The sequence below is a fragment of the Triplophysa dalaica genome, chromosome 4, assembly GCF_015846415.1.
Source record: "Triplophysa dalaica isolate WHDGS20190420 chromosome 4, ASM1584641v1, whole genome shotgun sequence".
Taxonomy (NCBI): Eukaryota; Metazoa; Chordata; class Actinopteri; order Cypriniformes; family Nemacheilidae; genus Triplophysa; species Triplophysa dalaica.
Window position 1 is genome coordinate 23,689,959 of NC_079545.1, and position 26,902 is coordinate 23,716,860.

The 26,902-nt window shown below is 35.8% G+C and overlaps 3 protein-coding genes and 1 long non-coding RNA gene across 11 annotated transcripts; 3 read left to right on the top strand and 1 right to left on the bottom strand.

The window, feature by feature from the left end:
* LOC130419920 (uncharacterized) lies at positions 1–868 on the top strand. The gene is made up of 3 exons (XR_008906560.1): positions 1–222; positions 454–582; positions 769–868. It is a non-coding gene; the product is annotated as an uncharacterized LOC130419920 (long non-coding RNA).
* Positions 869–3,820: 2,952 nt separating this feature from the next.
* On the top strand, positions 3,821–7,897 carry LOC130419536 (uncharacterized). 6 transcript variants are annotated; one of them, XM_056746362.1, is made up of 7 exons: positions 3,821–3,925; positions 6,422–6,525; positions 6,724–6,889; positions 6,975–7,168; positions 7,269–7,296; positions 7,398–7,445; positions 7,563–7,897. In XM_056746362.1, the coding sequence occupies exons 2-7, from the start codon at positions 6,517–6,519 to the stop codon at positions 7,697–7,699; spliced, it is 582 nt and encodes a 193-aa protein (XP_056602340.1). In that variant the 5' UTR covers positions 3,821–3,925; positions 6,422–6,516; the 3' UTR covers positions 7,700–7,897. The 6 variants fall into 6 exon arrangements, with proteins under 6 accessions (XP_056602340.1, XP_056602335.1, XP_056602337.1 ...); XM_056746357.1 differs by having other exon boundaries at positions 7,398–7,897; XM_056746359.1 differs by having other exon boundaries at positions 3,888–3,925; positions 6,377–6,525; positions 7,398–7,897.
* A 3,686-nt stretch (positions 7,898–11,583) lies between these two features.
* On the bottom strand, positions 11,584–14,502 carry asgr1b (asialoglycoprotein receptor 1b). 3 transcript variants are annotated; one of them, XM_056746913.1, is made up of 7 exons: positions 14,352–14,502; positions 13,464–13,547; positions 12,990–13,106; positions 12,503–12,574; positions 12,248–12,402; positions 12,051–12,163; positions 11,584–11,872 (listed from the first exon to the last, which is right to left on the bottom strand). In XM_056746913.1, the coding sequence occupies exons 1-7, from the start codon at positions 14,458–14,460 to the stop codon at positions 11,737–11,739; spliced, it is 786 nt and encodes a 261-aa protein (XP_056602891.1). In that variant the 5' UTR covers positions 14,461–14,502; the 3' UTR covers positions 11,584–11,736. The 3 variants fall into 3 exon arrangements, with proteins under 3 accessions (XP_056602891.1, XP_056602893.1, XP_056602890.1); XM_056746915.1 differs by having other exon boundaries at positions 13,011–13,106; positions 13,464–13,562; XM_056746912.1 differs by having other exon boundaries at positions 13,464–13,562.
* Positions 14,503–17,371: 2,869 nt separating this feature from the next.
* LOC130419909 (uncharacterized) lies at positions 17,372–21,753 on the top strand. Its single transcript, XM_056746917.1, has 8 exons — positions 17,372–17,398; positions 18,072–18,153; positions 18,313–18,513; positions 18,603–18,796; positions 20,365–20,451; positions 20,869–20,957; positions 21,440–21,501; positions 21,605–21,753. The coding sequence occupies exons 2-7, from the start codon at positions 18,096–18,098 to the stop codon at positions 21,447–21,449; spliced, it is 639 nt and encodes a 212-aa protein (XP_056602895.1). The 5' UTR covers positions 17,372–17,398; positions 18,072–18,095; the 3' UTR covers positions 21,450–21,501; positions 21,605–21,753.
* Positions 21,754–26,902: the final 5,149 nt, after the last annotated feature.

Consider the following 26,902-nt stretch of genomic DNA (forward strand, 5'->3'; position numbering starts at 1 on the left):
TATAGTAACTATTAACTATTGTCACATGTGGTATTGTTTGTTTTAAGACACACTTTGCCATGCAGGCCACTGGATGCTGACTACTGAAGGTTAGGTTGTGTGTGACTGTGACGTGCTCAGCACAGCTTCATGTCTGGCCTTCCCACTCTGTTCATAGCATGTTACATATTCAATCTTGAGTACCAGGATGGGGCAAGCGTGTATCTTGGAGTCCAATGAAAGGTATTAGTTGAACAACTTCCTTACCTGCATTTTATAGATATGTTAATGTTATATACCTGTTAAGACCTTTAAAACAATATTTCTCAACGAGAGATGGATTTTTTTAGGGCAAATTATTTAGAAGTCTCCGCTATTTAACACTAGCAAGCTAATGATTTAATTCATGTGTTTTAATATAATATATTTTGTACATTTAATATATAACATTTTGTTTTTCCTGACTCTTTGTAGATATTAATCCAGAGAGTGGAACAAGAAGAAGCATCATCTAAAATGCCAGGAAACAGAAGAAACAGGTTGCAGTGAACCCACATGTTGCCGCTCTACACAATGATGAATTTTCATTGTAATCGATGAAAAGTAAGAAGCACGCACACACACAGACACACAGACACACACACACGCACATACACACACGCACACAAACACACAGAGATCTCATCATTGAATTACATCATATTATTCTCTGACTGTATATGTTGTCCTCTGTTTTTCTCTGACTATAAATGGAATATCTAACATTATTCTCTTGTTTTGTTTCCATAGTTCTAGCTACTTGTTGTGCTCTGATGGATCAAGATGTGGACCGTTTTACAGACTCACTTGGGCCTTGTTTTGCAATTTTGTTTCATGATGGTAATGTCGGTTAACGCGTTGTTTAAACATGAATGTTTAAAGAGCCATGTTGGATACTATGAAGTTGAAACTGAATAAAATTATTTCATGTACAACAACGTACACAATTCGTCTGTAATGTATTTTTGTATCAATTACAAATTAAAGTCAAATTAAACACTGTATATCCAGTATGCAGAACGTACTGGAAATACAGTGATTTATGTATTTCTTCTAAATAAAATAAATTAAAATCAAGCAATTTGTTGTAAAAAATACAGCATTATACTGTTGCTATTCAAAATTACAGTTTTTCCTGTATTCTGCAATTACAGTAAATGGCTGTAAATTAAATTACAGTTCTGTGGCTGTACAATTTACAGTAACTGGCTGGCAACCCTGCTGCCAGTAGTTTACTGTAAATTTTACAGGATTTTTTTACAGTGCAGACAGACATGTGGCACACTTGAATACAGAAGTGGGTGGGGAATGTAGGTTCTGTGGGGAAGAAGAGGATTTGGAGCATCTATTTTTAAGATGTGCTAGACTAATAGATCTTTTTAACCTTCTTAAGAATATGTTCAGGGGTTCTAACGAAGAATTTTCAGATAAAGTGTTCATCGGAGTGTTAAAATATGGATTTTTTATGAGGAAAAAAATGTGTTTGAGTTATTTGATTGGGACTGCAAAATTGGCAGTATGGAAGACCAGAAAAAATTAAGGCTTGCTTTTTGCAAGTACGGATTCTGAATTAATGTTTAGGGGATTAGTGGTAGGAAGGCTTAAAGTGGAGTATGCATATTATAATGTTGTGAACAATGTCCAGAGTTTTATTGAAATATGGTGTGTTAATGATGTTTTATATACAGTTGTTGATGATGTGATGGTTCTGAATTTTTAACCAATTCATTGCTTTTTACTGTGTACATCTGTGGGATTATATAGTAGTGATATGTAGAAATGTATGAGTTTTGAAATGTAAAATATTAAAGATATTATAAATCTTTCTCTCTCTCTCGCCCTCTCTCTCGCCCGCTCTGTAACTCTCTGCGAATTAATGCAGCTTCCTCATCTACGGGTTCCTGAATAAACGGACATGACATTTTAAGCTCTGTGTGACTAAATTGAGCGCGATTAGGAACCCGCATAAATAAACAAATGGCTTATGCAGTTTCAACACCGGTCGTGCTTCGAAAAGGGGGCGGAGATTGTAACAAACCCTAGGTTAGCGGAATAAAACCTGCTCCCGACCAGGTTCACGGAGTGTGTTACTCTGGTTACTCAATTTCTATTCTCAAGATACCTCAATTTCTGAAATGGGCCTGACTTACCCCGCGGTCGCGGGTTTGACATACCCTGTGTTCTGAAACCAAAAACCCTGAGTATTCCGTTTGGGGTTGACTTACTCAGAGTTGCACTTACCCTGCTTTCTGAAACGGGCCCCTGGAGTACTCGCTGCGAATTATCAAAACATACCGCCACGTGTCTCCACATAAAACAAAACATACACACAAGATATGATACTGTAACAACCCTGTCCCCAAGGCATGAAATCTAAGAACAGAAAGGACAGGATTGTCACATGGAGGGCCTCAGTCCTAAAGAGTTCAGCTCCAACTTGGCTAAACACACCTGTTTGGAAGTTTCTAGCAGTGCCGGCCCTACCTAATAAGCGATATAGGCAGTTGCATTTGACTTTGTTAGATTGTTAGTGTGATATAATCTGTGTAACTTTAGTTTGTTGTGTACATTAGATGATGGGGGGCCTCATTTTGTAATCAGTTTAGGGTCCCCAAAATGATAGGGCCGGCCCTGGTTTCTAGTCTGCTTTGTGAGAGCTTGATTAGCTGTTCAGGTGTGTTTGATTAGGGCTGAAGCTAAACTTTGCTGGACACCGGCCCTCCAGGACTGACATTGGACACCCCTGACTTAAAGTCTTCCTTTGGCTGGAAAAACGTCATCTCTGATTGATAGTGAACCGAAACGGAATGAGTCCGTACTGTGTCCCATTTGTCTTTTTAGCTCTCAGAAGTCTGCTCGGGAGCGCCTCCTTTGTGCCCTCGATGCAGTCTTCGGCAAAGGCCGCATTGATTCAGACTCCCCTTAAGTCCCCTTCCCAGGAATCCTTGCGAATGCCCAATTAGAGAACAGATGGGAGGAGCGTCGTGGATGTCAGACTTTTATGTTAACATGACGGATACACTTTTAAATGTATGTTTTTCATTTTAATTGAATGTATTAATTAGTTACTTATTCACATTATTGCTTATTTATATTCCATTAAGCCAGCTATTAAGAATAAAAACTTTCAATGTATTGCAATTAGTAGTTGTCTCTGGGCTCTGTAAAGCTGAACATAACAGCTTCTGTATTATAGAGAAATTTCAAATAACATATATGTGACCCTGGATCACAAAACCAGTCTTAAGTAGCCCTGGAACATTTTTAGTAAAAGTAAAAAATTATAGATCTTTGTGTTTATGCCAAAATCATTAGGATATTAAGTAAATATCAGGTTCCATGAAGATATTTTGGTTTCAGAATCTAAATATCAATCAAAACAAATAAATAATTGTATATCCATGAATATGAATGTTTTATTTTTATTTTATATAGACGTATATATCTCAACATGAGATACAATGACATGAATATAGTTTAGAAGTCCAAATTGTACTGTCTGTCTTACAGACTGTCAGTGATGCAAATTGTACATTATGTGCTCTTTACTGTATAAATTGCAAAATTTTCAATTATCATGATACATGCCAAATACAAAAATATGCTAGCAGTGTTTTGCTTAAAAAATTCAAAATTAACTTCGATTTTTCTAATTAATGAACATAAGAAAATTTGTTTGACCTTCCATTGCGCCACCTATAACTCATTGCATTTGGCTTAAATATACTCAAAAAACTCATATGCCCTCTATTGTTACAAACAAAAATGACCATTCAATAAAATGGCTCCAACAACATGTATTCCGAAAGTGAAATAATGAAAGCATTTGTCAAAATGAAAGTGAAAGTTTACTTGAACTTACGACACAAGACTCACAGTTCCTTAACTCACAGCCGCAGATAACACGGTAGGCTTTTCATGTTTTTTTTCCAAATTTCACTGAAAGTTTTAAGAGGATTTTACATTGATTAACCTAAAATGTGTCAATGTCGTTTTGAGCTGATAAATGTACTCACAGACTCATTGGAATGCTTGGGTGTTGTTATGAATATGTCATGCGCATTGTTACATATAACACATTATAGCGCATTGCTGTTAAATTGCGATAAATAATCCATTCATTCATATTCGAGGAAAATGTGCATCATTTCTTTTTCTGAAGCGTTAGAGTAGGCTAGCTAAGATGGCGCCCATAAAAGCATCCAGGGGCATCTTTACACCAAATGATCAGGTTAGGCCTACTAGAAAGATCTAAAGGGATACTTTCCTATCAAATCTAAATGTCCCCATGTTCTTCTCACATTCAAGGCGACTGAATATGGTTTTCTTGAAGAATAATGCAGTTGTAGTAAAAATACCACGTATCATTTTATTTCAGAGTGGTAGAAAGGGGGTGAATGGGTGTTGACTTTTTGAAGCTCCATAAAGTGCATCCGTCGATCAAAGAACTGCTCGACACGGCTCCGTGTTAGTGGGCGATATATCGACGTAGCAGGCTTCAAATGAAATCTCCGGAGTACGCAGCATCCCGAAACGACACACAACAGTATGAGTCTTTCTATGACGCGGCACTACAGTATCATCATTTTTCTATACAAACATCCGCTAAACGGACTCGTTTGGACGTTCGCGTGTGTCTGGCGCATGAGCGGTAATGTACATATTCCGTTCGGGGAGCGCGCACCACGCGGCAGAATAGCAGATGACTGTTACATGTGTAGCAATTGCAAGTTCGCATTACGTTAGGCTATATTGAAATCACTCACGAGCAAACATCTTCAAAAGCGACCGTGTATCCCTCATAACTCCTTAATATAAGAATATAACATGATGTGTTTATAGTTTTAACTGTTTCTCTGTATACTGCGAAGGAGGATTTACACCGTGGTGCGATCGCTTTCCTCTCACATATCTAGTTAAAGCGTTAGTTTTATGATTAAAATATACCGTTTCAGGAAATCATGAATCCATTGTGACTAAACACAGCAGACATCATATGCATTTTTTAATGGTAAATTGTTACTATTTAGCATTCAATTAATCAGACTGAACATATCATATATATTTTCGGGTGGGTGGGGTGCACATTCTCTTGAAGTTGGGAGCACCAGTGCTACCCAGATGTGGTGCTACCAAGGAAAAAAGTTAATTTTGAGCACTGTTCTCTATTTATTTGCTTAAATATGATGTGTTCGTTTGTCAATGAACTCTAAACTTTGAAGTTATTATAGGGGAAGGGGATCATTTACATTGTGTAGTTACAAGTTTTTGCGAAATTTGCACAACGAAAAGGTTCTGTGTACTGCAACTGTCATGCATCCTGATTCCTTCACTTCATCATGAGTGCAACATATTTATATACAGCATCAGTTTGTCTGGACTTACTTGCCGATATAGTACTAGTGTGGAATTTTTCTACAATATTCACTCATCATGACAGTGTAAAGGAGCATTTTAAGTCAATCAACTGCAGTATTTCCTCTCTCAATAAGTTGAAAATGTGGTTAAAAAATACTGTCACGTACTGGAAACTAGCGGAAAATACCGCTATATTAATTTATGGTCATACTGCCCAGAATTGCTCCGTGGTCTTAAAAAAGGTGTTCTGAAGCAAATCGATGCATTTGTTTATAGATATATCCATATTGACATTATTGATTGCATTAATCTTCAAGAAGAAACCATATTCAGTTAGGAAGCCTTGGGGTCGAGTATATCATGGGAAAATTGTATTTTTCTAGTAAAGTATCTCTTTAAAGAGTCAATGATTTTGGAGTGTTAGCTTTAGCATATCTCCACTTCAGGTCAAAAAGCATTTCAAAAATATATATTTTTGTAAAAACATTTTGTGTGTCACTGTGTTGGTAAGAGTTGGCCCCTATGTAAAAGTGAAATGGGTGTGTTTGCTTAGTAACCTTTGAACTAAACTAATTTGTGTGTAAAATTTGCAGTGAAATGTACACTCTTAAAAATAAAGGTGACAATTTAAAAAAAGCAATGTCATAGAAGAATCATTTTTGGTTCCGCAAAGAAACAATTCAGTCAACCATCTCATTCTTAACCTTTTATGAAGAACCCTTTTCACCACAATGAACCTTTTGATGTTTCTTATTGAACCACTTCGACAAAACTGTTATTTTATGGCATCATGAAGCACTTTTATTTTTAAGAGTGTACATGCACAATGAATCTGTAATGTGGAGTTTAATACAGCTGTTTGGAATGAAATCGATTTGCATGGGGTAAAAGAAGCCAAACACTTTATTTTTGTCAGTAGATATTCTGTTTGAATACTGAAGCCAACAGCAACTTCTGGGCTATGCAGACTTTAATATTCAATCTGCCTTTTACCTTATAGGATCCTCCTCATGCTTTCTTGTTTTCTCTCTCCTCTATCCTTCAGCGAGAAATCAATCTAGCTCGGCTATCTTGACTCAATTCTCCAACTGCACTGTGAAAAAGTAAGGCACAAGAAGTGAAGAAGGTTCCTGAGAAGTTATGGTCCAGGTACACTATATCCTTCCCTTGCATCCTTCCGTTCTATAATAAGGTCCTGCGAAAGATTATTCTCCCTGTTTTGATTGGATAAAAAATCCTTGAATCTATATAAGAAAGCCCTGAAAAAGTTTTGTGTTACATCATCATTAGGATTTATTCATCATTTCTGTTTTCCAAATATTTAATCTTTATCTCTTTTGAATCCAGACAATGAATTCCGTTGAAGAGGATTTCAAGCAAAAATTTAGAGGAAAACGAGGCCTGAAACAGAAAAACACTCATAAATGTGATGCTGTACTTGATTTCGTCTCCATTGTCTCTCGTGCTGGAACAGACATTAGTGCTGCACTAGATCGACTGAACAGTAGTGGAGGTCACTTACATTGTAAAAAGCTTTTAAAGAATATCTTATCAACATGATTGCATGATGAAGTCTGAACTTTTCGGTTTTCATATAGTTCACAAACCAGTCGTCTTGGTGGTGCTCCATCCCACGTTTGACTATGAGAAAGTTGTACCAGACAGCAATTATGCTGTAAACAGGGATAACACATTTGCAGTGGACTGTCTGTTCAATGAAGATGATGGATTACTGAAATGTCCGAAGAATGAAGAGGCATATGAAGAAATTGCAAAATACCTCAAATTTAATGTAAGCCTACTGATCTCTAGAGAAATGAACACAGTTTAATTTGTATTGCATTGTGGTGAGTGCAGATATATTGACACATTTTCTTCCCTTATATTTACAGAATCTAACCTCATATGCATATTATAAAGGTAAGTTTCTCAGCTTTAATTTCTCAAGATTTTTATACTTTAGTATGCATCATTTTACTCTTACAATAAAATAATAATAAATTACATATTTATACTTACAGATCTTCCCAGTCCATATCCATCCTCGGATAGTGATGAAACAGATAGAGGTAGAAAACTTGTGTGCTTAAGACAAACAGTGCTTATGAGCTTGCTGAGAAACACAAAAATGCTTAAAAGAAAAGTCATTTATAACAGCTGTCTTTTATATCTTTCTGCAAATATAGAAACAAGCCCCTTAATCCATTCTACAGAAGACTCTCTGTACCGCAAGATCCTGACACACAAATATTGGGTTCTCATTATTGTGATGTTGGTTTTGATAGTGTTGTTCGTAATGTTAGCGGATTTTAACATTATTTAAATGTTTCATTCTTATTATTTAAAAAAAACCCACTAAGCTACACTGGTCATATAAGCAGCTTACAATAACAATCATATAATGACAATGAACAGAAAATCAATAAACCAACATGTGTAGCTGCAGACAAAATTAAATATTTAAATGTGTATGTGACTAGATATGTGATGATATTAAGAAATATAAAATACTTAGATTCTCCGCCTCTTCTCTTAATATCCTATCAATTACTGCATGATTGATTAATACTTAATTAGTAATTAATCGTTAAAATAAATCTTTATATAAATGCTAAGTTTTCATACACACACGCAGGCACGCACACGCGCGCACACGCGCACACACGCGCACACACGCACACACACACACACACACACACACACACACACACACACACACACACACACACACAGTCATATTCTGACACCTGACAACGATAGTGAATTTGTTAAGGTGTTAGCTGAACAACAAACTCCTTGTTCAGTATGACTTCTGCCATAAAAAGCATTTCTTCATTTAATTTTCTTCAGTTCACCTAAACTTCGACTTCTGCTCTGTCATCTTTATACTGGTCTACGGGCCTAACTGTACTATACGTGCTTGTGACCTCAGTGTTTCTCATGTTATGAAATTCACTTGGAAACTTCAAATAAAAGTCTTACAGTTCTGACTGACTGCCTGCACGGGTTTAAATCGATCTGAAATGTTTTGTGATCTATACAAATACAAAGCAAAAATGTTTCAATGCAGCTTTCATAAGGTAAAATCACTTAAAGCAGGAGTGTCCAATGTCGGTCTTGGAGAGCCTCAGTCCTAAAGAGTTTAGCTCCAACTTGGCTCAACACATCTGTTTGGAAGTTTATAGTCTGCTTTGTGAGACCTTGATTAGCTGTTCAGGTGTGTTTGATTAGGGCTGAAGCTAAACTTTGCAGGACACCGGCCGTCCAGGACTGACTTTGGACACCCCTGACTTAAAGTCTTCCTTTGGCTGGAAAAAAGTCATCTCTGATTGATAGTGAACCGTAACAGAATGTTTCGCTTGCTAAGGGTGGTTGCCAGGGTGGTGTACAGTAAGACACATAACTGATGGGTGCAGCGGTCATCAGAATCAAATACTGGATAAATAAGTTGTAATAGATATTAACAAGATGCTACAGTTCTGTTACAATCAATGGACACCCCATCTTCCACTTGTGAATTCCAGCTAATGGAGTAATTCAAGTAAAAAGAACAGACCCCTGGTTCTAAAATATCCCCTGACTGTAAATAGGTGGAAAAAACACACAACACTCTAAAACTCTAATAGACAATCAGCAGTTGGAGGCGTATACATTCATCAAGGGAGAGGAAAGACTGAGGCCCTGTCCCAAATGGCGCACTTCATGTGGACTTGCGGTCTCGTGGACTAAATTATGCGTGGTCGCCAAGTCTATGGCTCCGTAGTGTGTCCCATTTGTCTTTTAAGCTCTCAGAGTTCTGCTCGCCAGTGCCTCCTTTGTGCCCTCGATGCAGTCTTCGGCAAAGCCCGTATTGATTCAGTCTCCACTGAAGTCCCCTTCCCAGGAATCCTTGCGAATGCCCAATCAGAGAACGGATGGGAGGAGTGTCGTGGATGTCAGACATTTATGTAAACATGACGGATACATTTTTAAATGTATGTTTTATCATTCTAAATTAATGTATTAATTAGTTACTTATTCACATTATTGCTTATTTATGTTCTATTAAGCCAGCTATTCAAGAATAAAAACTTTTAATGTAGTGCATTTTCATAAGGTAATAAGCCATGTTTTATTGGAGATTTGTAGTTGACTCTGGGCTCTGCTAAGCTGAACAACACAGCTTCTGTATTATAGAGAAATATTAAATAAACATATATGTATATTAAGAAGTGTATACGTAAGAATAGTGTATACAAATAAATAAAAATAAATAAGCAGGTGCATACGTCATGACAAACGAATGCATTACAAACATAAGTGTCATGATCCCGTTCTTGTCTAGGTGTTGTCTGGCAAGGGGGGCGTGTTATGTTTGTTTTGTCAAGCACGTGCGATCCGTTGTTTTGCAGCTAGCACGCGCTCGGTGTCTACGTCATTCACCCCGCCCTCGTGTTTCCCCAGTCAGGCCTTTTCCCTTGTGGTCTCGTGCCTAGTGCCCTACAGGTCTGCACTTCCTGACGTCACCAAGTGTGGACTCAGAGGAGGTCCACAAGTCCGGAGTGCGCCATTTGGGACAGGGCCTGAAGCGAACATTATTTTGAGGGTGGAGCTGTAACCATTTGGTACTGTTGTTTTGCGTTTTGGCCTCTAGAGATCCTCGTTGGGTTTACATGTTCACCCGATTACCTGTTATATGTGTTGTTGCATTCATATTTCACATGTGCCTCGTTTGTCAAAGTGTTTATTAGTGATACTATTTACCTGTTTCTGTAGCAAGTCTCCAGCCTATGTTTTTGAATGTCTTTTTGCATCCTGTTTTCCTTTTCCTTATGGACTACTTTTGTTGGACGTTTGAATTACCTTTTACGAATATCCAGATTGGATTAAGTTTGAACTTTTGTACAAATTTGTTTCCTAAAATACCTCATTATTTTGTTTGCGATAGTTTTTTCTCATGACTGCTTCTCTCGTGGTGGGTTTTTTGCCTTTTTGAATAAAAAAAATATATATCTGAAGTTTTCATAAGTGAGTCTCGCTTTTCAAATCACCATCCTCCTGTGGCTTTGGGGTTGAGAGATCGAACCGGAAACCTGACTTTGAGCCTTGGCCCTGACAAGAGCCATGATGCTTGTGTGTGTCCTCAGCATCGTTTCTAGGCATAGGTAAACTAGGCAGTCGCATAGGGGGTGCCCGCGAGCTTGCTTACCTGGATTTTAAACGTGTTTTAATAATCATCATGAAAAGGTCAAAGCCACCAGGGGTTCAGGATCTTTAAAAAGAAAAAAGAAGATGATAAAAAGCAAAATATAGAGGTATGCTACCAATTAGTAATTGTTTTGTAAACTGGTCGCTGGTCTATCTATCATCAGCACAATATGACACTGCATAGTACCAATCACGTGAACATTTCAGCGACCAGATATATTAAGATAGTAAAGTAGAATTAAATTAAATTTGACCAGAAATGGAATTAAATATAATGTCAAAAATTTGTTTGAATTCATTTTATATCAAAACAAGAATCGTTTAAAAACATATCAAAAGAATGCATTTTTTTCGGCTGTAGTGTTGGTTACAAACAGACTAGCATTGATGTAGGTGTGTGGATCTGTAAGTTTAAGATACCAGATATGTGTTAATGGTAATAAAGAAAACGATCATGACAGATTGACCCAGAATTTTCTTGGCAAATAAGTGAAAACGTGACGACATCTTTGTTCTGTGAAGCCACCTTAGTGCTTCGAACAGAAGGTGGGGGCTGAGCGGTTGGACAACCTTGCATTTCACAACCTCACCACCAGATGCTTGCTGCTTATATTATTTGGGGATAAACACAAGAACTATACATCATTTTAAACGTGTCATAATAGACTCAGAAGAACCGTCCACCGATCAAAAGTCCATTTGTATTTGTGACTGAGGCCAGACAGTATTCTAGCTGAGCAAGTAAACCTCACTCATTGACCTCAAGAGGTGCTCAAGAGACAAATGCTAGAGGCTACGGAGGCTAACGCCCTCCTCGATAGAGTGCCTGTCTCCCATTTCCCATGCTGGACCAATCGCCAATTTGAGGCCCACACGAACCAGGTGAAGGTAAGTCTGGTTAAGTAGTATACCCCAAAATTCACAGACCATAACCAAAAAAAAAGATACCTATCAGTCCTTCAGTTTCAACTTAAGATGTATCTGGAGAAAACTCAAAAGCCCCCAAAAGAGAAAAGCAAGTTGGATTTTTTACAGTATTAGTTTAATTAGAGACTTTAGAGCAATCAAGAAAATCACAATTTTAAAAAGATTAAAAACGAATAACAATCTCCTCTCTATTACACTCCTAGAATTTTGATGGGAAGACACTCCACACTTCCACATGCCAAGTAGTTAGTTTTCTTTAGCCGGTGCTTTGCAGATAAAGGGAAAAGACTTTGAGCACATTCCATCATTCAGTTTCCCAGATGTAGTTATCTCCGCACAGTCCTCTTCAGCCAAATTATTTGGTTCTCCTGGTTCCCACTGACTGCAAATGCACATAAAAGTATGTATTCAAATAAATAAACTGCATTTAACATCCCTTCTGTTTAAAATAGCATGCCAAATGCTGGTTTCAAAACCGACGAAATTACATGATTTTGTCATGTATCACACAACGACTATGGGCGAGATGCAAACTTTTTTGATTTAAGGTTTTCACAAACCTGCTGTCCATGATATAGGGTGAGCCATCAATCCACCTCCACTGACCAGTCGTATGATCTGTCAGGCCAATCCAGTGGGATTGCAATTTAGAGACGCGATTTACAATAAAATTCTGTAAAAAGCAAACCAGATTTAACAGATTACATTTCTGTGCGCTGGGTGTGTGTATGTGTATGTTGGTTCATAAATCACTAACCCTCTCCCTGGTGTCCTGCCCCAGAATGAGCAGCAGGGCCTCATGTACACGACAGAAATCCCTTGACCTTTGCCAATCCAGCGCTGTACTGGAAAATAGATAACAGCTGGAAAGATAAAGTTGCCATCCAGCTTTACAGCTCAAAACAGGTTTCCCTATGAGAAAGAAGCAAAGGAAATATGTTGTTACACATTTTAAATGGGACACATTTCCCTCGAATTTGAGAACCACCAGAGGAACAATGAAATTGCTTACACCGAGTCAAATTTGTTATTCTGCTCTCCAGATCAGCCTTCAGGTTACCAAACATCTCCATTAATCTGTCATCTGTACATATGAAGCACAGTGTTCAGTAGACTGTATAGAATAGAAACAGAAATCTCTATGTACTGCTTTAACATACTCTTATGTCCCTTGTGTTATACCATTTACCATATTTAGTTGTAAATATGTAAAGTGTATTACTTTAAGTGTGATGTTGCAAATAATGCATACAGCATAAATTACTGGTAAATTATCAAAAAGTTTGTGTATCGATATTCAAGAGTATATATCTTTCACTATATCTTTCAATTTGACACTTATTGACACATTTTACACTTTGATAAATAAAATATCAGGTCATTTGACATTCCATCACTGTTAATGCAATAAATACAGAAGTTGTTTAGAATGGATGTAAAAGGTCTTATCTTTAACATTAATATCACAGAAGTTACAGTTACTTTCACCCATAACAGACCTAACAAAAATAGAATCTCACTTGTATCCTGTTGGTCGGAAGTGAGCAGAACGACAGATGCTGTCAGATTGGCCACTGCATTCTCTACTTCAGTCAGTTTACTGAATTGCTGTTTAACTGAAGTGAGACACAAGCATATTAACATGTTAAACATAGCGTAATATGCAGATATTATTTACAGAAACCCATTTTGGTTGTGAGATATTCTTCACCTTAAGACCAGATAAAGCAATAGTCTGATTAATGAGGTTGAGTAAATATATTTCGAAACTGCTTCTTTTGGAATATGTCAGCTCATTGGAAAGGCTTGGTTTTCCAAAGTTGTTTTTAAAATGAGAGAGGAAAAAGGATGTGATAAATGATGACAAGATGACAAATCCTAGATAAATTGTATTATGGCATGTATTTCTAATATACCAAACTGAGGTTTGACAGATTCAAGGTCGAGAACACTTTTATACTTAAAATACTTACAGGACACAGTGACTGTGGTTAATAAAATCACAAAGAGCATGCCACACATCAGAGGAATCCAACACCGTTTATACCACATGCATCCTGCAGACAACGATACTATGTGAAAAAAAACAAATACATTATTTTGTTTAACAATTAATAATAAATATTGTTTCTATTTGTATTAATCAAGCGGTGTAGTCCACCTCTTTGCCATCACATTCATATTTTATATAACATCTCTTATACCAGATAATATCAAAAAGAGAGAAATATCAGATAACATTTAATCATTTAGAAGATGCTTTTATCCAAAGCGACTTACAGGTGGGACAATATGGACAACAAAAAGCATAAATGCAATCAAAAAAAGAAGACTGGTCTCATATTACCTAACACAGTATACAGAGCTAAGTTAGATTTTTATTTTTTTATAAAGATTAGAGAAGAAATAGAAGTCAGAACTGATCAGTCAGGTGTCAGATGCGTTTTCAGACGATTCTTAAAGATGGCTACAGAATCTGCAGATCTTGTAGCAGCGGGCAGATCATTCCACGTAGGTGGAACCGATCCGGAGAAAGTACGTGAGAGAGATTTTTACCTTTAATAATAGATTATGATTAGTATTAGATTATTATTATCAGTCCTAATAAAACAAATAAAAAGATAAGTATATAAAAACAAGGTATTCGCATGAAAATGTGATGTGATCGCAAAAACACTTATGGCTATTACTGTACTTCTATCAATAGGTCTCTTAATTTCAGATTTTATTGAAATTGTAAATCTCACTGGTCGGATTGCCAAAAAACTGTAGTAAAATAACTACACGGTTCAGATTGCTTAAATGTCATATAAGTATGTGAAGGCCAATCAAAATGTAATAAAGTTTTATATAAACTGTACCTTTCTGTGATGTCTGTGATGGTATCCTCCTCATGTCTTCATTCAGTGTGCAGTACACATTGCTCTGTGAGCCACTACTGGAGTCTGGAATTTGTTTTAACTCTGCCATTAGTAAAATTATGAGAATAAAAGAAAAACTGCTAGAGAAGAAAGATTTCTCTCAACTTAAAGAGCTAAACAGGAAGTCATTAAGGAAGTGATGACTAGCCAATGGATTTTATTGAAAACAAAAGCTAAGGAGATACTCTGTTAATAAGATATCATTCTTTTTGCTAACTGAAATTCACAGACAAACTAACTGATTCACATCAATTCCGCAGAAATAACACACGCTGTTGCAATATTGTATACATACAACACACCTATTTTTGTGTGCATATGATATGGCAATTTTAGCATGCGTGCATACAAAACGGCAGTGAAGTGAAAGTTACCTATTCGTCAGATATGGTGACCCATACATGAAATATGACTTCTGCATTTAACCCATCCAGTGATGAGTGAACACACGCACAACAAGTCGTGAACACATGTACACCCAGAGCAGTTGGCAGCTATCACCGCAGAACCCGTGGAGCAAGTGGGGGTAAGGTGCCTTGCTCAAGGGCACCTCAGTCGTTACCCGCCAGCCTTGAGAATCGAACCAGAAACCTTCTGGTCACGAGTCCGAGTCTCTAACCATTAGCCCACGACTGCCCGGTATTAACCTGTCCCCATACCCAAACCCTTAACCTAATGTTAGTTTGGTGCATATTATAACCTAACCCAAACCCTGACCCAAATGGTATTTTAATTACTCAGTGTTTCCTCTTCATTTACGTATTAAAATGGCTGATCATCACCGAGGTGCATGCCAACATTGGCGTATCATATGCGACAGCATGTTATTATGCAGATCGATGAGAACAGGTAGCATTAGACAATATATCTTTATATCTGTAAGTGAACACATATGTGTTCCATTCTTCTAATCAGACTATAGACAATGGTCATCTCCATTTATTTATCTGATTCATTATAAGCATAGAAAAGTATAATAAAAGTTTACCCAAGCAATCTTAAAACTCTTTAAAACTTCTCTTTAGGAAAGTTTGTCACCCTTGGAATTATGTAACTCTTAATTACATCTTCTTTATTATGAGGGCAAACTGGTGTCATGATCCTGACCTCCTAGTAGCTGTTTCTCTTTTTTGTGGCTGACAGGATCATGTCTTGTGTCTGTGTTTGGAAGCACATATCCATTGTTTGTGTCTGTGTTAGTATTCATTATCCTGGTATCGGTTCATGCCCTTCACCTGTTACCCTGCCTCTTTTGTTCCTCTCTCTTCTGAGTTTCAGTATTTTTTTGAAATAGGTTGAGAGCTGTCTGCACTTGGGTTCTGCTTCATGTCAGTTTCATAACAACTGGAGAATACCAAAGTTGTGTTAAAGAAGCACAACTGATTACTAAGCATTTCTTGAAAACAGGAAAAAAGTCAAGCAATTTATCATGAAATTACAAATTCAGAACAATGCGTATACAATTTCTTTACTACGAAGCAAAAAAACATACACTTATACAAATGCTAAGGAGCTACAAAAATAACAACGGGAAAGACAACTGACTTCATCTTTCACTTTAAGCATGAAATAGGATCCATATTTCTCCTGTCAGGGATGTCATGTTGTCATCTTGGCCAAAGGTTCCACTCGCTAGAGCCAAGGTCTTTTAAAGCACATTATGTTCATGTCGCAGACACCCAAACAATGATGCATGTCTTTACAGATGTGAGGAAAATCTGATTTTGTCGGCAGTATAAACACAGCCTTATCTTTTGCTCACTTTTAATAGATCACAGATATCAATGCATTATTATGTGGCATATAATGAATAAACATTTTTTATTATAATTAATACAAAAATTCTAGTTGTGCAAGGTGCAAATAAGATTCAGAAATTACAGATAATTTCACTCTCAAACAGTTGTGTTAAAAACAACACATTTTGTGTCCTTTACTTTAAATGAATAACATAAAACAATCTGTTAAAATTAAAACCTCCATTTTAAGACTGTTGTTGAATGCTAATCTAATCAGTTATCTATTACTGACTTAGTTGCCTCTTTAAGTTAATAATATCCACAATAAGATCATGTATAACTACTGTACTACAACAATGTTATACAACATTTTATGATACAGTATTTAACAACAGAATGAATTTAGAACTACAGCACTGGTTACGTGAGGTTGTAGTTACTGAATGATGGGTAACACTTTCTTAATAAGTAGTTATCCAAAAACTACTGCAGAACAAATGGTTAGTGCTGCATTAACAATGTAGTCATTACTGATAACTTATAGGGAAGAAAGATGAACTAATCATTACAGCATCCAGATTTTTGTAAGTAAGTAACAATAAGTTACTTTTTACTTATTTAAAAGTCATTCATAAATACTCAATGTTGTGTCTTTTGCAGAATTGTACAATAACTGAGGCTCACTTAACACAATTATCTATTAACTATTTTAATTATTTAATTATTTATTTTACTTCCAGGAGATAAAGCACTTACTTTTCCCACAAAACATCTGTAAATCATATTTGCTGATACTCTCTCTCTTGTAGCAATATTGTGTAGTCATTCTATTGGGCATTGATCCAATGAACTTCATTGGCAAGCCTAAACTATTTTTTGCCACAGCTGAGCTTCAGTTCAAACTTCAACTATTCAACATGCTATTAAGCTTGTAATATAACATGAACAATATATTTGCACATAAACAGAAAACTTCAATATTCCAAAGTTTAACATCACTTTTGGCCAGAACTGGATGTTTACCAAAATTTGATTTTAAGAGTACAAAAATGAGAGGTAACCATTTCAAACACACCATTTCTCTTTCTAAATAAAACAGTTACATATGTTATATTACAGATTTAAGATGCATTTCTTTTTTATTAGACTCTGTCCCCTTAAGTCCTTAGGTGAAAGTGTGTTAGTGATTGAGACAACACAGAATGAAAGTGAAATATTTTACTTACACAGGCACAAAGTACAGGAACAGTAAGTAGAGATGCAGTCTGCAATCTTAAGACAAATAACTGTTTATATTTGTACATTTTTGTGTGTGTGTGTGCGCACGCGTGTGTGTGTTTGGTGTGTGTGTGTATGTATGCATGCGTGTGCATGTTTCAATTGTTTTGACAAATATAAAGTGGAAGAATACATGGTGCTAGGTTTCATAGTGAAAGCTAAAATGAAAGCTAAATTCTTGACTATGTCTAAATGAGTAAACCTAAGTGTAGGACAGATTTGACAATGTCATATTTATATAAAATGTATGTCATATATTAAAATATGTCTCATGTTACAATTGTTTATTTTCAAGTAGTGAGTAAAACTGAAAGTGATAAAGGTTTTCAAAAAATGATTATTCAGTCTTGCACTAAGGGGGCAGTAAAGAGCAGATAACTTAAGACTGCCTCTGGGTTAGTGTTCAAAACAAGATTTTTTTTTGTGCATTAACACATGAATTAATTCATTCTATTACTATTTCTTCCAGTAGTTCTTCATTAACTATATTGACCGACACATTATTTCAAGAGTGTGGAACATTGTGGATGAATGAATTAATTTTGTACAAAATAAGTGATGCATTTCAATTATAATTGCTTTAATTACTTAATGGAAGGTGTACTTTAAATTCAAACATTGATTAATTTTAAATGATTTTTAGGGCAAAACAAAACAACCCCCCAAAATGGAAAAGCAACACCAATTACCCATTATAAGGCCATTTCAAGATTCACTAAGATTTGGTAAGATTTTTGATTATTTCAGTATACATAAAGCTTCATTTAGTAGAGAAACAATTATATGTTACAATAATTGATGAGAATCTCCGTATTTGATGCAAACCAAATTCTCTTCTAATGTTAATATTTCAAACTAATACACTTTATTTTTACACCTTGAAGGCAACAAGTACTACATAATTCAGACTGAGAACTCACGTGGTATCCCCCAAGAGATTTTAAAACATCTCCATAAACGTAAACCTGGATTGAAGGAGGTGTTAAATGTGGATGAGTGTGATGTGATCCTGGATTTCTGCCCCATTGTGTCACGGGCAGGAACTGACATGGAAGTTGCTCTGAATGAACTTAATAGGTGTTCAGGTAACTTCAAGATCACAAAACACAGCTTCAGTTAGTAGAAATACAGATACATGAACACATGTTGACCTAATTATAATGTCTTTAAACAGCATCCAAACCAGCTGTGTTCATGGTTCTCCATCACACTTATGAGCGGGAGAAAATTGTACCAGACAGCAGCAGATTTGTAAGCAGGGAAAATACGCTTACAGTGAACTTTCTCTTTAATGAAGATGCTGGCTTACTGGAATGTGCAATGAATGATAAAGCATTGATCAAAATCGTTGAGCACTTCGAACCTCAGGTAATGTTTGACCTCTTTCATCTGAACTTAATTGAAATCTGTGAAGTTTTTTTTATGAGAGCATGACTTGGGACAAAACATGAAATATTCAGTTCCTTTTTAAGGAATGTCAACATATCGATTTCTCTACCAGATGAAGAGGATGTAGGCTAATTGCATAGTAACACTGAGCGTCCTGGATATCTTGATTGACAGTTGCTTAATAGCACCGTGAATACAACGGCTGATAGCAAGCCGCAATCGACTCCCTGGCGTTCGCCTTGGTGCCGATCCTTTTAAGACTGTGGAACTTGCGCGATAAGCAGAATGGAGGCATTCAATTAACATTTATTTCTTCTTTTACAAACACAAATGCATTAAATTAATCAAATGCTTGTAACCAACTGTATTTTGTTGGAATGGGATAGCTACTGCTGATTGGACGAAGCAAGATACCCAGGACGCTCAACGTTACTACAAGGAAAGACATTTGTGACATAGATCATATTGATCGATTAACCTTCAAAAGCCAATTTTTTAAAATAAAGTTAAAACGGGCTCATCTTACATTATAAGTAGATGCGTGTCCGGCAGTGTTGGGTAAGTTTCTCTGAAAAAGTAATTAATTACTAGTTACTTATTACATATTCAATAGTATCTGGCGCGTACATGGCTGAGTTGTTGCAATTGCACGTCTCTGTCCCCACTGCGCACCTGTTGTGTGGCTATATACTCGATCTATTACTTGCAATTGTGCAAACAAAACCATAGCTATAAGTTATTGCTTTCCAGTGGGAGTTCACACACATTGGCCGAGATGCACAGCACCGCACTTTGCCACCTGTGGTCCACCACTGATCCGCTGATCATAGGCTATGTTAGCTGGGGATGGGCAAATGGGACAGCGAGAGGGACTTGTTTAGAATAATATACAACTAATACCAACCCCAGTTGTAAAACATGTCGATTAAGTCATATTAATCATATGAAGAGTTCAGATGCATAACCCTCTAAAACCCTCTAGTAGTTCCTCATCAATTCATTACCTTGATGAGCAGTTGTTCTGCAATGACATTCCAATTCATAGCTTTTGAGTCTTTTGGGTTGAAAAGTCATGACAGTACCTGAAACCTCCACCAGTGCTTTCCTGTCATCTCTCCACAATATTGTCTTAACAACCCCACAAAATACTAAACCATTAAAAAATATGACTCATGTTAAAATGTTTAACTGAAAGTGAAAAAGGTTTTTGAAAACAAAGGATTTTATTCAGTCTTGAACTAAGAGGGCAATAATGAGCAGATCAAGTAAGACATCACAGCCTTAGCGATTTATACAAGAATTGTTTATTTTTCTTCACTACTTAAAATGCACGTTGCATTAAAAAGTATTTAATGTACAATTTATTCTAGTTCTTCATTAACTTTATGGACTTGTGTCATATTTGAAGTCCTTAACAGTATTTAGTGTGGCATCAACACCTTATTCCTTCTGTCCAACTTGTCCTCTTCAGCGTTTCATATGTTGCATGTTTTTTATATTCTGATTATTGTAACTTTTTAATAAAATGTTTTCTGTTCTGCTTGTAGACTCTGTGGCAGCAAGTCAAAATTGTGTTATGGTTCATCATCAGCATTGTAGTCATCATAGCTGGTTGGACTGGAAGAATAGTACAGGTGAGAAATTCCCTTGATAAGTAATTATTGTTACATTCAATATTATCTCTGTGTCTACTGGGTTGAAAAGTCATTACAGTACCTGAAACCTACACAAGTGCTTTCCTGTGAGCTCTCCTCTATACTGTCTCATTAAAAAAATCACATTTCAAATGTTTTACTGAAAGTGAAAAATGTTTTTAAAACAAAGGATTTTTTATCAGTCTTGAACTAAGAGTGCAATAATGAGCAGATAAAGCAAGACAACACGGCCTCTATGTTAGCGATTTATTCAAGAATTGTTTATTTTTCTTCACTACAAAAAATGCATGTTGCATTAATAAAATATTTCTTCAAAACACTTCAGCGTTTCATAGGTTGTGTGTTGTATATGTTCTGATTATTATAATTAAAAAAAGTTTTCTGTTCTGCTTGTAGATTGTGTGGCAGCAAGTGAAAAAATTTTTTTTGTACATCATCAGAACTGTAGCCAACATATTTCGTGGGACTAGTACAGAACAGCACAGGTGAGAAATTGGGATCAGAGGATATTATCAGATCATATGTTCCATCATCCATTAATTTCCTTGATTAGTAATTATTGTTGCATTCAATATTAGTTTTGAGTCTATTGGGTTGAAAGTCACTGCAGTACCTGAAACCTTTAGATATTTATTTGATCCATATTGTTGCTTTGAGAAACAAATTTAACAATAACGTACAAATTTATTTGTTACACAATTTTTAAGCATTGACAAAGCGATGAAAGACAAAAAATCCTAAACATCTTGAGTTTTGTAATGTGATAATAATTCAGTCAAAGAAGGACTAGAGCATCTCAAATAATTTATGGCTAGGTGCTTTTTTGAGTCTCTTCTTGGATGCTTGAAACAAGTAAAAAAATTGGTATCATTATTTATCAGCACCGAAAGCATGAATGACATCTAAAGAATAGTATTGGCTACTTATACCAGGTTCACTCTCTTTATTCTGTTTCATTAAAACACAGAAGAGTATAAAAGGAGAAATGGAGATGAAAAAAGGGAGCAAAAAGTGAGATTTAAGAGTCTGGTGAGTAAGCGATGAGATTTGATTTTGTATGGAATTTTAGAGATAAGATTATAAGAGTAAAATGAATGCCTAAATTAACATATCAAACTCTGCTTTTCCACAGATCTTCAAATGTAATGTAATCAAACTGGAATGAGGGGATGCAATCTGAAATCCTAATATAGCCTAGTTCATGCTAACCAAGTTGAACATGTCTTATTAAGGAAATATTTGACAATATTTACAAGCAAATAAATAAATAATAGAAAACTGCATTTTCATTTTCATTTAAAATAAACCATGTTAGATAGAAAGACCAACCCAACAGTGAAGGGTCATACAGAACTACTGTACTCAGCCACACACGCGCACTTTGTGGATCAAATATGGAAATACTGTAGGTCAAAATACTGTTTACAAACTGGAGGCACAACATAAAATAATTTCTTGCTCAAGCCGCCAGAAAATATATGAAAAAGTTTTAATGAAGTGGACTGTAAAATCCTATTTTTGAGATTTTTGCTTTTTAAGAGTACCGTAAAGACTGACGATTCAGGTCATTAACCGGATTTATATAAAATTAAAGCTGACAGACATTATTGAACATTGAAACACTAATAATGTTTGATTACTTTGCATAATGTGCCTACATAAATATGGAAATATAAGAAATTCTATTTGTCAATTGCATTTTTACCAAATTCTTAAAAATAAATAGAAAAATGAATCCATGAAGAAATGTAAAAAAATGTACAAGGCAGTCAGCATCAAAGATCATCTGAAATGTTAAGTTGTAACATATTCATTAAGTTCATTAAAGGCACAGAATTAATTTATGTAGGTCATAATAACCACAAATCCCTTATTGATGCTGTGGAAGGATTTCCTGTTAACGTTATCTCACTCATGTTCTCTTGAGGGGCGTTTGATCCTTTTGTGTGTGCAATCCACTCATCCAATGATGTTATGGAAAGCTGTAACAAAAAATAGTGAGTATCGAACTGTGACTGATCAAATTAGAAACTAATTGTTGAACATTAAAATTGAGGTTACCTGCAATCTTGTATAACTCCTCCTTGATGTAGAGGGGTCTTCTGTGGCAAGGGAAGGTGATAAATATGTTACTGAATGACTTTAGCTCCAGACAAACAAGTCTTATTGTGCGGCACATGGTTCCTTTATTGAGGTTCTCTGCATCCCGAACAAAATAAAGGATGCTCCCACTTGCAAACCATCTCAATGTAACAATGAGATAGTCATCTCCAAAGGCCAATGGGTCTGACCTGTCCCGGAAGACTCTTTCATGCCTAAATGCTCGACTGAGGATTAGTGCTTCCTCATCCAGTACGTCCTCCAAAAAGGGCAAGCCATTATGGAGAGGGGACAGGTGATTGGGAGTTGAACCTATATACACTATATTGCCCTCGTCACAGATTTCATAGAAAAAACCTTTGCAACTTCATCAGCTGTGTTTTGTAATCTCCATTACTGGAATATAACAGATATTTATGAATCCTTTTGATAGCAATTTGACAAGCAGTCTTCATTAGCATAGCAATATAACACTTGGCCTGAGTAATAATTCTACCACTTGAATCAATACAAAAAGACTCTTGCAATTACAAACAGCCAACAGATTTAAATGAAATGAGAAATGACTATATATGTAATATTTTAATACAGGATAATTAAAATGATGTAACATACTTAGAAAGACCATGGACATCCTGCAATCAATCCTGTGAGGAATTTATGTGTTCGCTGCATGCAAACACATTAATTCCTCACAGGATTGACGGTGAAAATACATGTGAATCACAAGGATTAATTTTAGCCGGACTGTTAGTCTGGAGCAGGTTAGCTGCACATAATAAATCACCATAGTAACTTGGCTGGGTTAAATTTGAGCTGCATTCATGCAACCGACTTGAGGCTTATGTCAATCAGAATAACCAACATGTCCCGTCTTAATCCCTTATCTTTGTTTTGTGCAATACCCCTCTGGGGTGTGTTCCAGAAAGCAGGGTTAATTAACCGTCAGCTAAACACAGAACTCTCGGTTGATTAACCCAAACCAAATTACTCGGGGTATGTCGGCTCCAAAACACCTGAGATGATAATAAAATTCATAAAATTAAATTATTTTAGTTATATGTTTATAAAACTATAAATGCTAAAAAAATAATTATTTAATTAAGTATATAAATATATGCAGTACTTTTTCTGAAAACTGACTTTACCTTGCATCAGCTTTATTTGCAACAGCTGCTGATGTAGTGATATTAATGGAGACACTCTTTTAATTCTAGAAACTACTGCATTGGTCATAATTTTGGGAAAGATTTGTTTAATGCATTTCATTTCACAACACCATTAATGATAGTTAATTTACAGCAGATGAAGGTCTGCTGGGACAGAGGTTTAAAATGTTACGCCCAGTCATACATAATAATCATGTACCCTTTATATTTCCCTTTCAAATACACATACATTTAGTTTCTTTTGATTTGTTGGTAAAAGGCCATGGCTTTTCAAATGTTAAAAGTGATGGAAAGGACCTATCCTGAAAGGCTAATTGTAATTTTGACCTTTCATGACTAAACTGAAGGAGGAGGCTGAGGACCAGAAAGACATTTTTATGTAATTGAGTCAGTATGAAAATCTTAAGTCTACTTTAGGTATTTTTTATGTAAATGGATATAAAATTATTATAAAATGTAAATATGTGAACAGTATGCCATATATGATCCCATTGGGGGTCACCTAGTAAAACATTGGAAACCTGCCAGCCTGGGAATCAAACTTTTCAATTAAATTCAATTCAAGTTTATTTATATAGCGTTTTTCACAATGTGCATTGATCCAAAGGAGCTTTACAGGGTCAAACAGGAAAACAGAAAAAGGGAAAACACAGCACAGTGCATGGTGTTTATAGAACTAGCAAGATCATTCTAATAAATACCTAATTAATAAAATAAATAAATGCAGTCTCACTTTCCACCTTTGCATTTTAAATCTGGCTCTCTAACCATTAGGCCACAAATATCTTTGACCCAAAGCATCAATATTGCATAATAAGTGGACAAGAGTATGCAATGGAGTTATAATGCTGCACTATTAACATCCATTAACTGTTGGAAATTGTTAGGCGTGTATATTTATCCAGTGATATTTGCAGATGTTTTAATAAACCTTATTCAAAGTTTATACTGTATTTAATATAAATACATAAAGTTAAACAATAACAGCTTAAATTCTTTTATTTAAAGATTTTTTTAATTTTAAAAGGTTAAATATTAAAGTTAAAAGAAATTACAAAAAAAGCTTTATTTATTGCTTTTAAATTATTAAACATTATAATTAATCTGTGCCGTCATGCCCACTTGACGCTCATAAAAAACGCACACATGCGTAGACGACCCCTAAAGCTGGGTAACATTTTCTTTAAATGAACTGACCCTGGAACATATCTTCAGAGAGTGAGTTGCTAGATTTACTTACATTCGCTGAAAGTTTTCTCAGTTTTTTAAACCGAAAGTTGAGGTGAGGGCCTGCCCTAGCATTTTGGGGGCCCTAAACGGATTACAAAATGAGGCCCCCCATCATCTAAAGTACACAACATACTAACCTTACACAGATATCACACTGACAATCTGTCAAGTCAACAACACAATATTATCCCTTTACGGTTTTCCTGTAGCTCAGTGGTTAGAGCATGATTCTAGCAATGCCGAGATCATGGGTTCGCACATACACAGAATGTATAGTATAATGCAACTAATGTAAGTTGCTTTGGATAAAAGCATCTTCCAAATGCATAAATGTTAATTCTGATTTGTAAATACACACAACATAACTTGGAAGGCTTACAGTGTGCAATCAGTTTAGTCAAAAGAACGAGCTTACAAGCAAAACATCAAAAGTAATAACATGCACTACAAGTTTTACTGTATTTGTGAATTCAAATAATATCTTTCAAATAAAATTCTAAGGACACCAGAATTCCAATTGCAGATCAACAAAAAAAACCTCACAATAGTGCAAATTAACCTGATACTGTAAAAAAGTAAAGTGAATTTTGCCATCAAGGCATCTCCTTCTGCTGCCATGCCCTAAATCCATGCCCGTCTTGTTTTTTGCTTGCAAAGTCATTTATTATATCATCATGGGATAGCTGGCTGCCAACCTCATGATTGATGCTAATAATGGCAAGTGCATTTAAAGTTCTTGTGCCGTTGAGGATCTGAGGTAGGTTTTTATTAGCTTAAGTTTTGAGAAGCTTCACTCCGCTGATGCCACGGTCACTGGGAGAGTACATGAAATGCTAAGAGCTACCCAAAGATTTGGGTACCAATCACATTTATCTTTATCATGCATTAATGCAAGTAGTTAATGTGCTGTCTTTAGGGAGAGTTGGGAGTGTTTCTAATTCCATGACAAGGTCTTTCCAATCAAGATCAGACTCATTTCCAGTGCTCAGTGTTATTCCAAGCTGCTCACATTGATATCTTATTGTATGGGTTTCAAGATTTTGAAAGTTATTTAACACTCAAAGGTGTCTGGAGGATGTGGTGGAGACAACAGCACTGGAGGTAAGGGTAATGTCAGCTGCACTGGAGGATGTGGTGGAGGCAACAGATAAGCTGGAAGCAAGGCCAATGTAGGCTGAGACAGGGCCAAGACTGACATGTGAGGAGGAGGCAGCTGCTGCACAAAATAGATGGAAAAACTGAAGTAAATTTGACAGCTCATTATGATAATTTAGTATTTTGTGTTAATTTTTATAATTTTTTAATATATGTTTTACAAATAAAGCATTGTACATGTAGTATTATTAATATAAAAAGGCTATTTAGTTGTATTTCAGTTAAGTGAAATCTATAAGAAAGTTATTTAACTGATCTGCATTTTCAACAGCTTTAAGTTCATTCTTTGGAAAATACTTCAAAAGTGCCCCTAAGGTGCAAAACACACACACACGCCCGCATACACTCACACACGGAGACCAAAACAAGACACACACACACATTGTTCAAATTATTCTTTCCCCTTCCACACTAACCCTCACAGAACACATTAAGCATAATTTATTTAAAAATAAAACGCCATTTAGTATGTTTACTGAGCGGATAGTCCTTGTACCCAACCTTTACAAGTACACACAGCTTATTTTCAAAAATGTTTTATATACATTATTATTATATACTTGTTAAAATTGATTACATTTTTAATTGAACACTTACCCTTTTCTTGATCCTTTCTTTTCTTGATCCTTTCTTTTCTCATCTTCTTTCCTCTTCTTCCTCTACTCTATACCAGACGGATAGTGTGTTATAGAGTTTTTATTTGTAATCTTGCACAGTTTAAAGCTAACACACATGATGATTGACACAACGAGCAAGTAAATAAAACTTTCACGAAC

What these genes read in the sequence shown, in the direction of transcription:
- LOC130419536 (XM_056746357.1), top strand. An exon ending in TCGACTGAACAGTAGTGGAG is followed by an intron (nt 6,890 to 6,974) that starts GTCACTTACATT and finishes GTTTTCATATAG; the next exon opens with TTCACAAACCAGTCGTCTTG. An exon ending in CTCATATGCATATTATAAAG is followed by an intron (nt 7,297 to 7,397) that starts GTAAGTTTCTCA and finishes TTATACTTACAG; the next exon opens with ATCTTCCCAGTCCATATCCA.
- asgr1b (XM_056746912.1), bottom strand. Translation starts at nt 14,460, where the DNA reads ATGGCAGAGTTAAAACAAATTCCAGACTCCAGTAGTGGCTCACAGAGC. An exon ending in ATCACAGACATCACAGAAAG is followed by an intron (nt 13,563 to 14,351) that starts GTACAGTTTATA and finishes TTTTTCACATAG; the next exon opens with TATCGTTGTCTGCAGGATGC. An exon ending in AACCACAGTCACTGTGTCCT is followed by an intron (nt 13,107 to 13,463) that starts GTAAGTATTTTA and finishes GTCTCACTTCAG; the next exon opens with TTAAACAGCAATTCAGTAAA.
- LOC130419909 (XM_056746917.1), top strand. Translation starts at nt 18,096, where the DNA reads ATGGAAAAGCAACACCAATTACCCATTATAAGGCCATTTCAAGATTCA. An exon ending in TCAAGATTCACTAAGATTTG is followed by an intron (nt 18,154 to 18,312) that starts GTAAGATTTTTG and finishes TACACCTTGAAG; the next exon opens with GCAACAAGTACTACATAATT. An exon ending in TTGAGCACTTCGAACCTCAG is followed by an intron (nt 18,797 to 20,364) that starts GTAATGTTTGAC and finishes TTCTGCTTGTAG; the next exon opens with ACTCTGTGGCAGCAAGTCAA.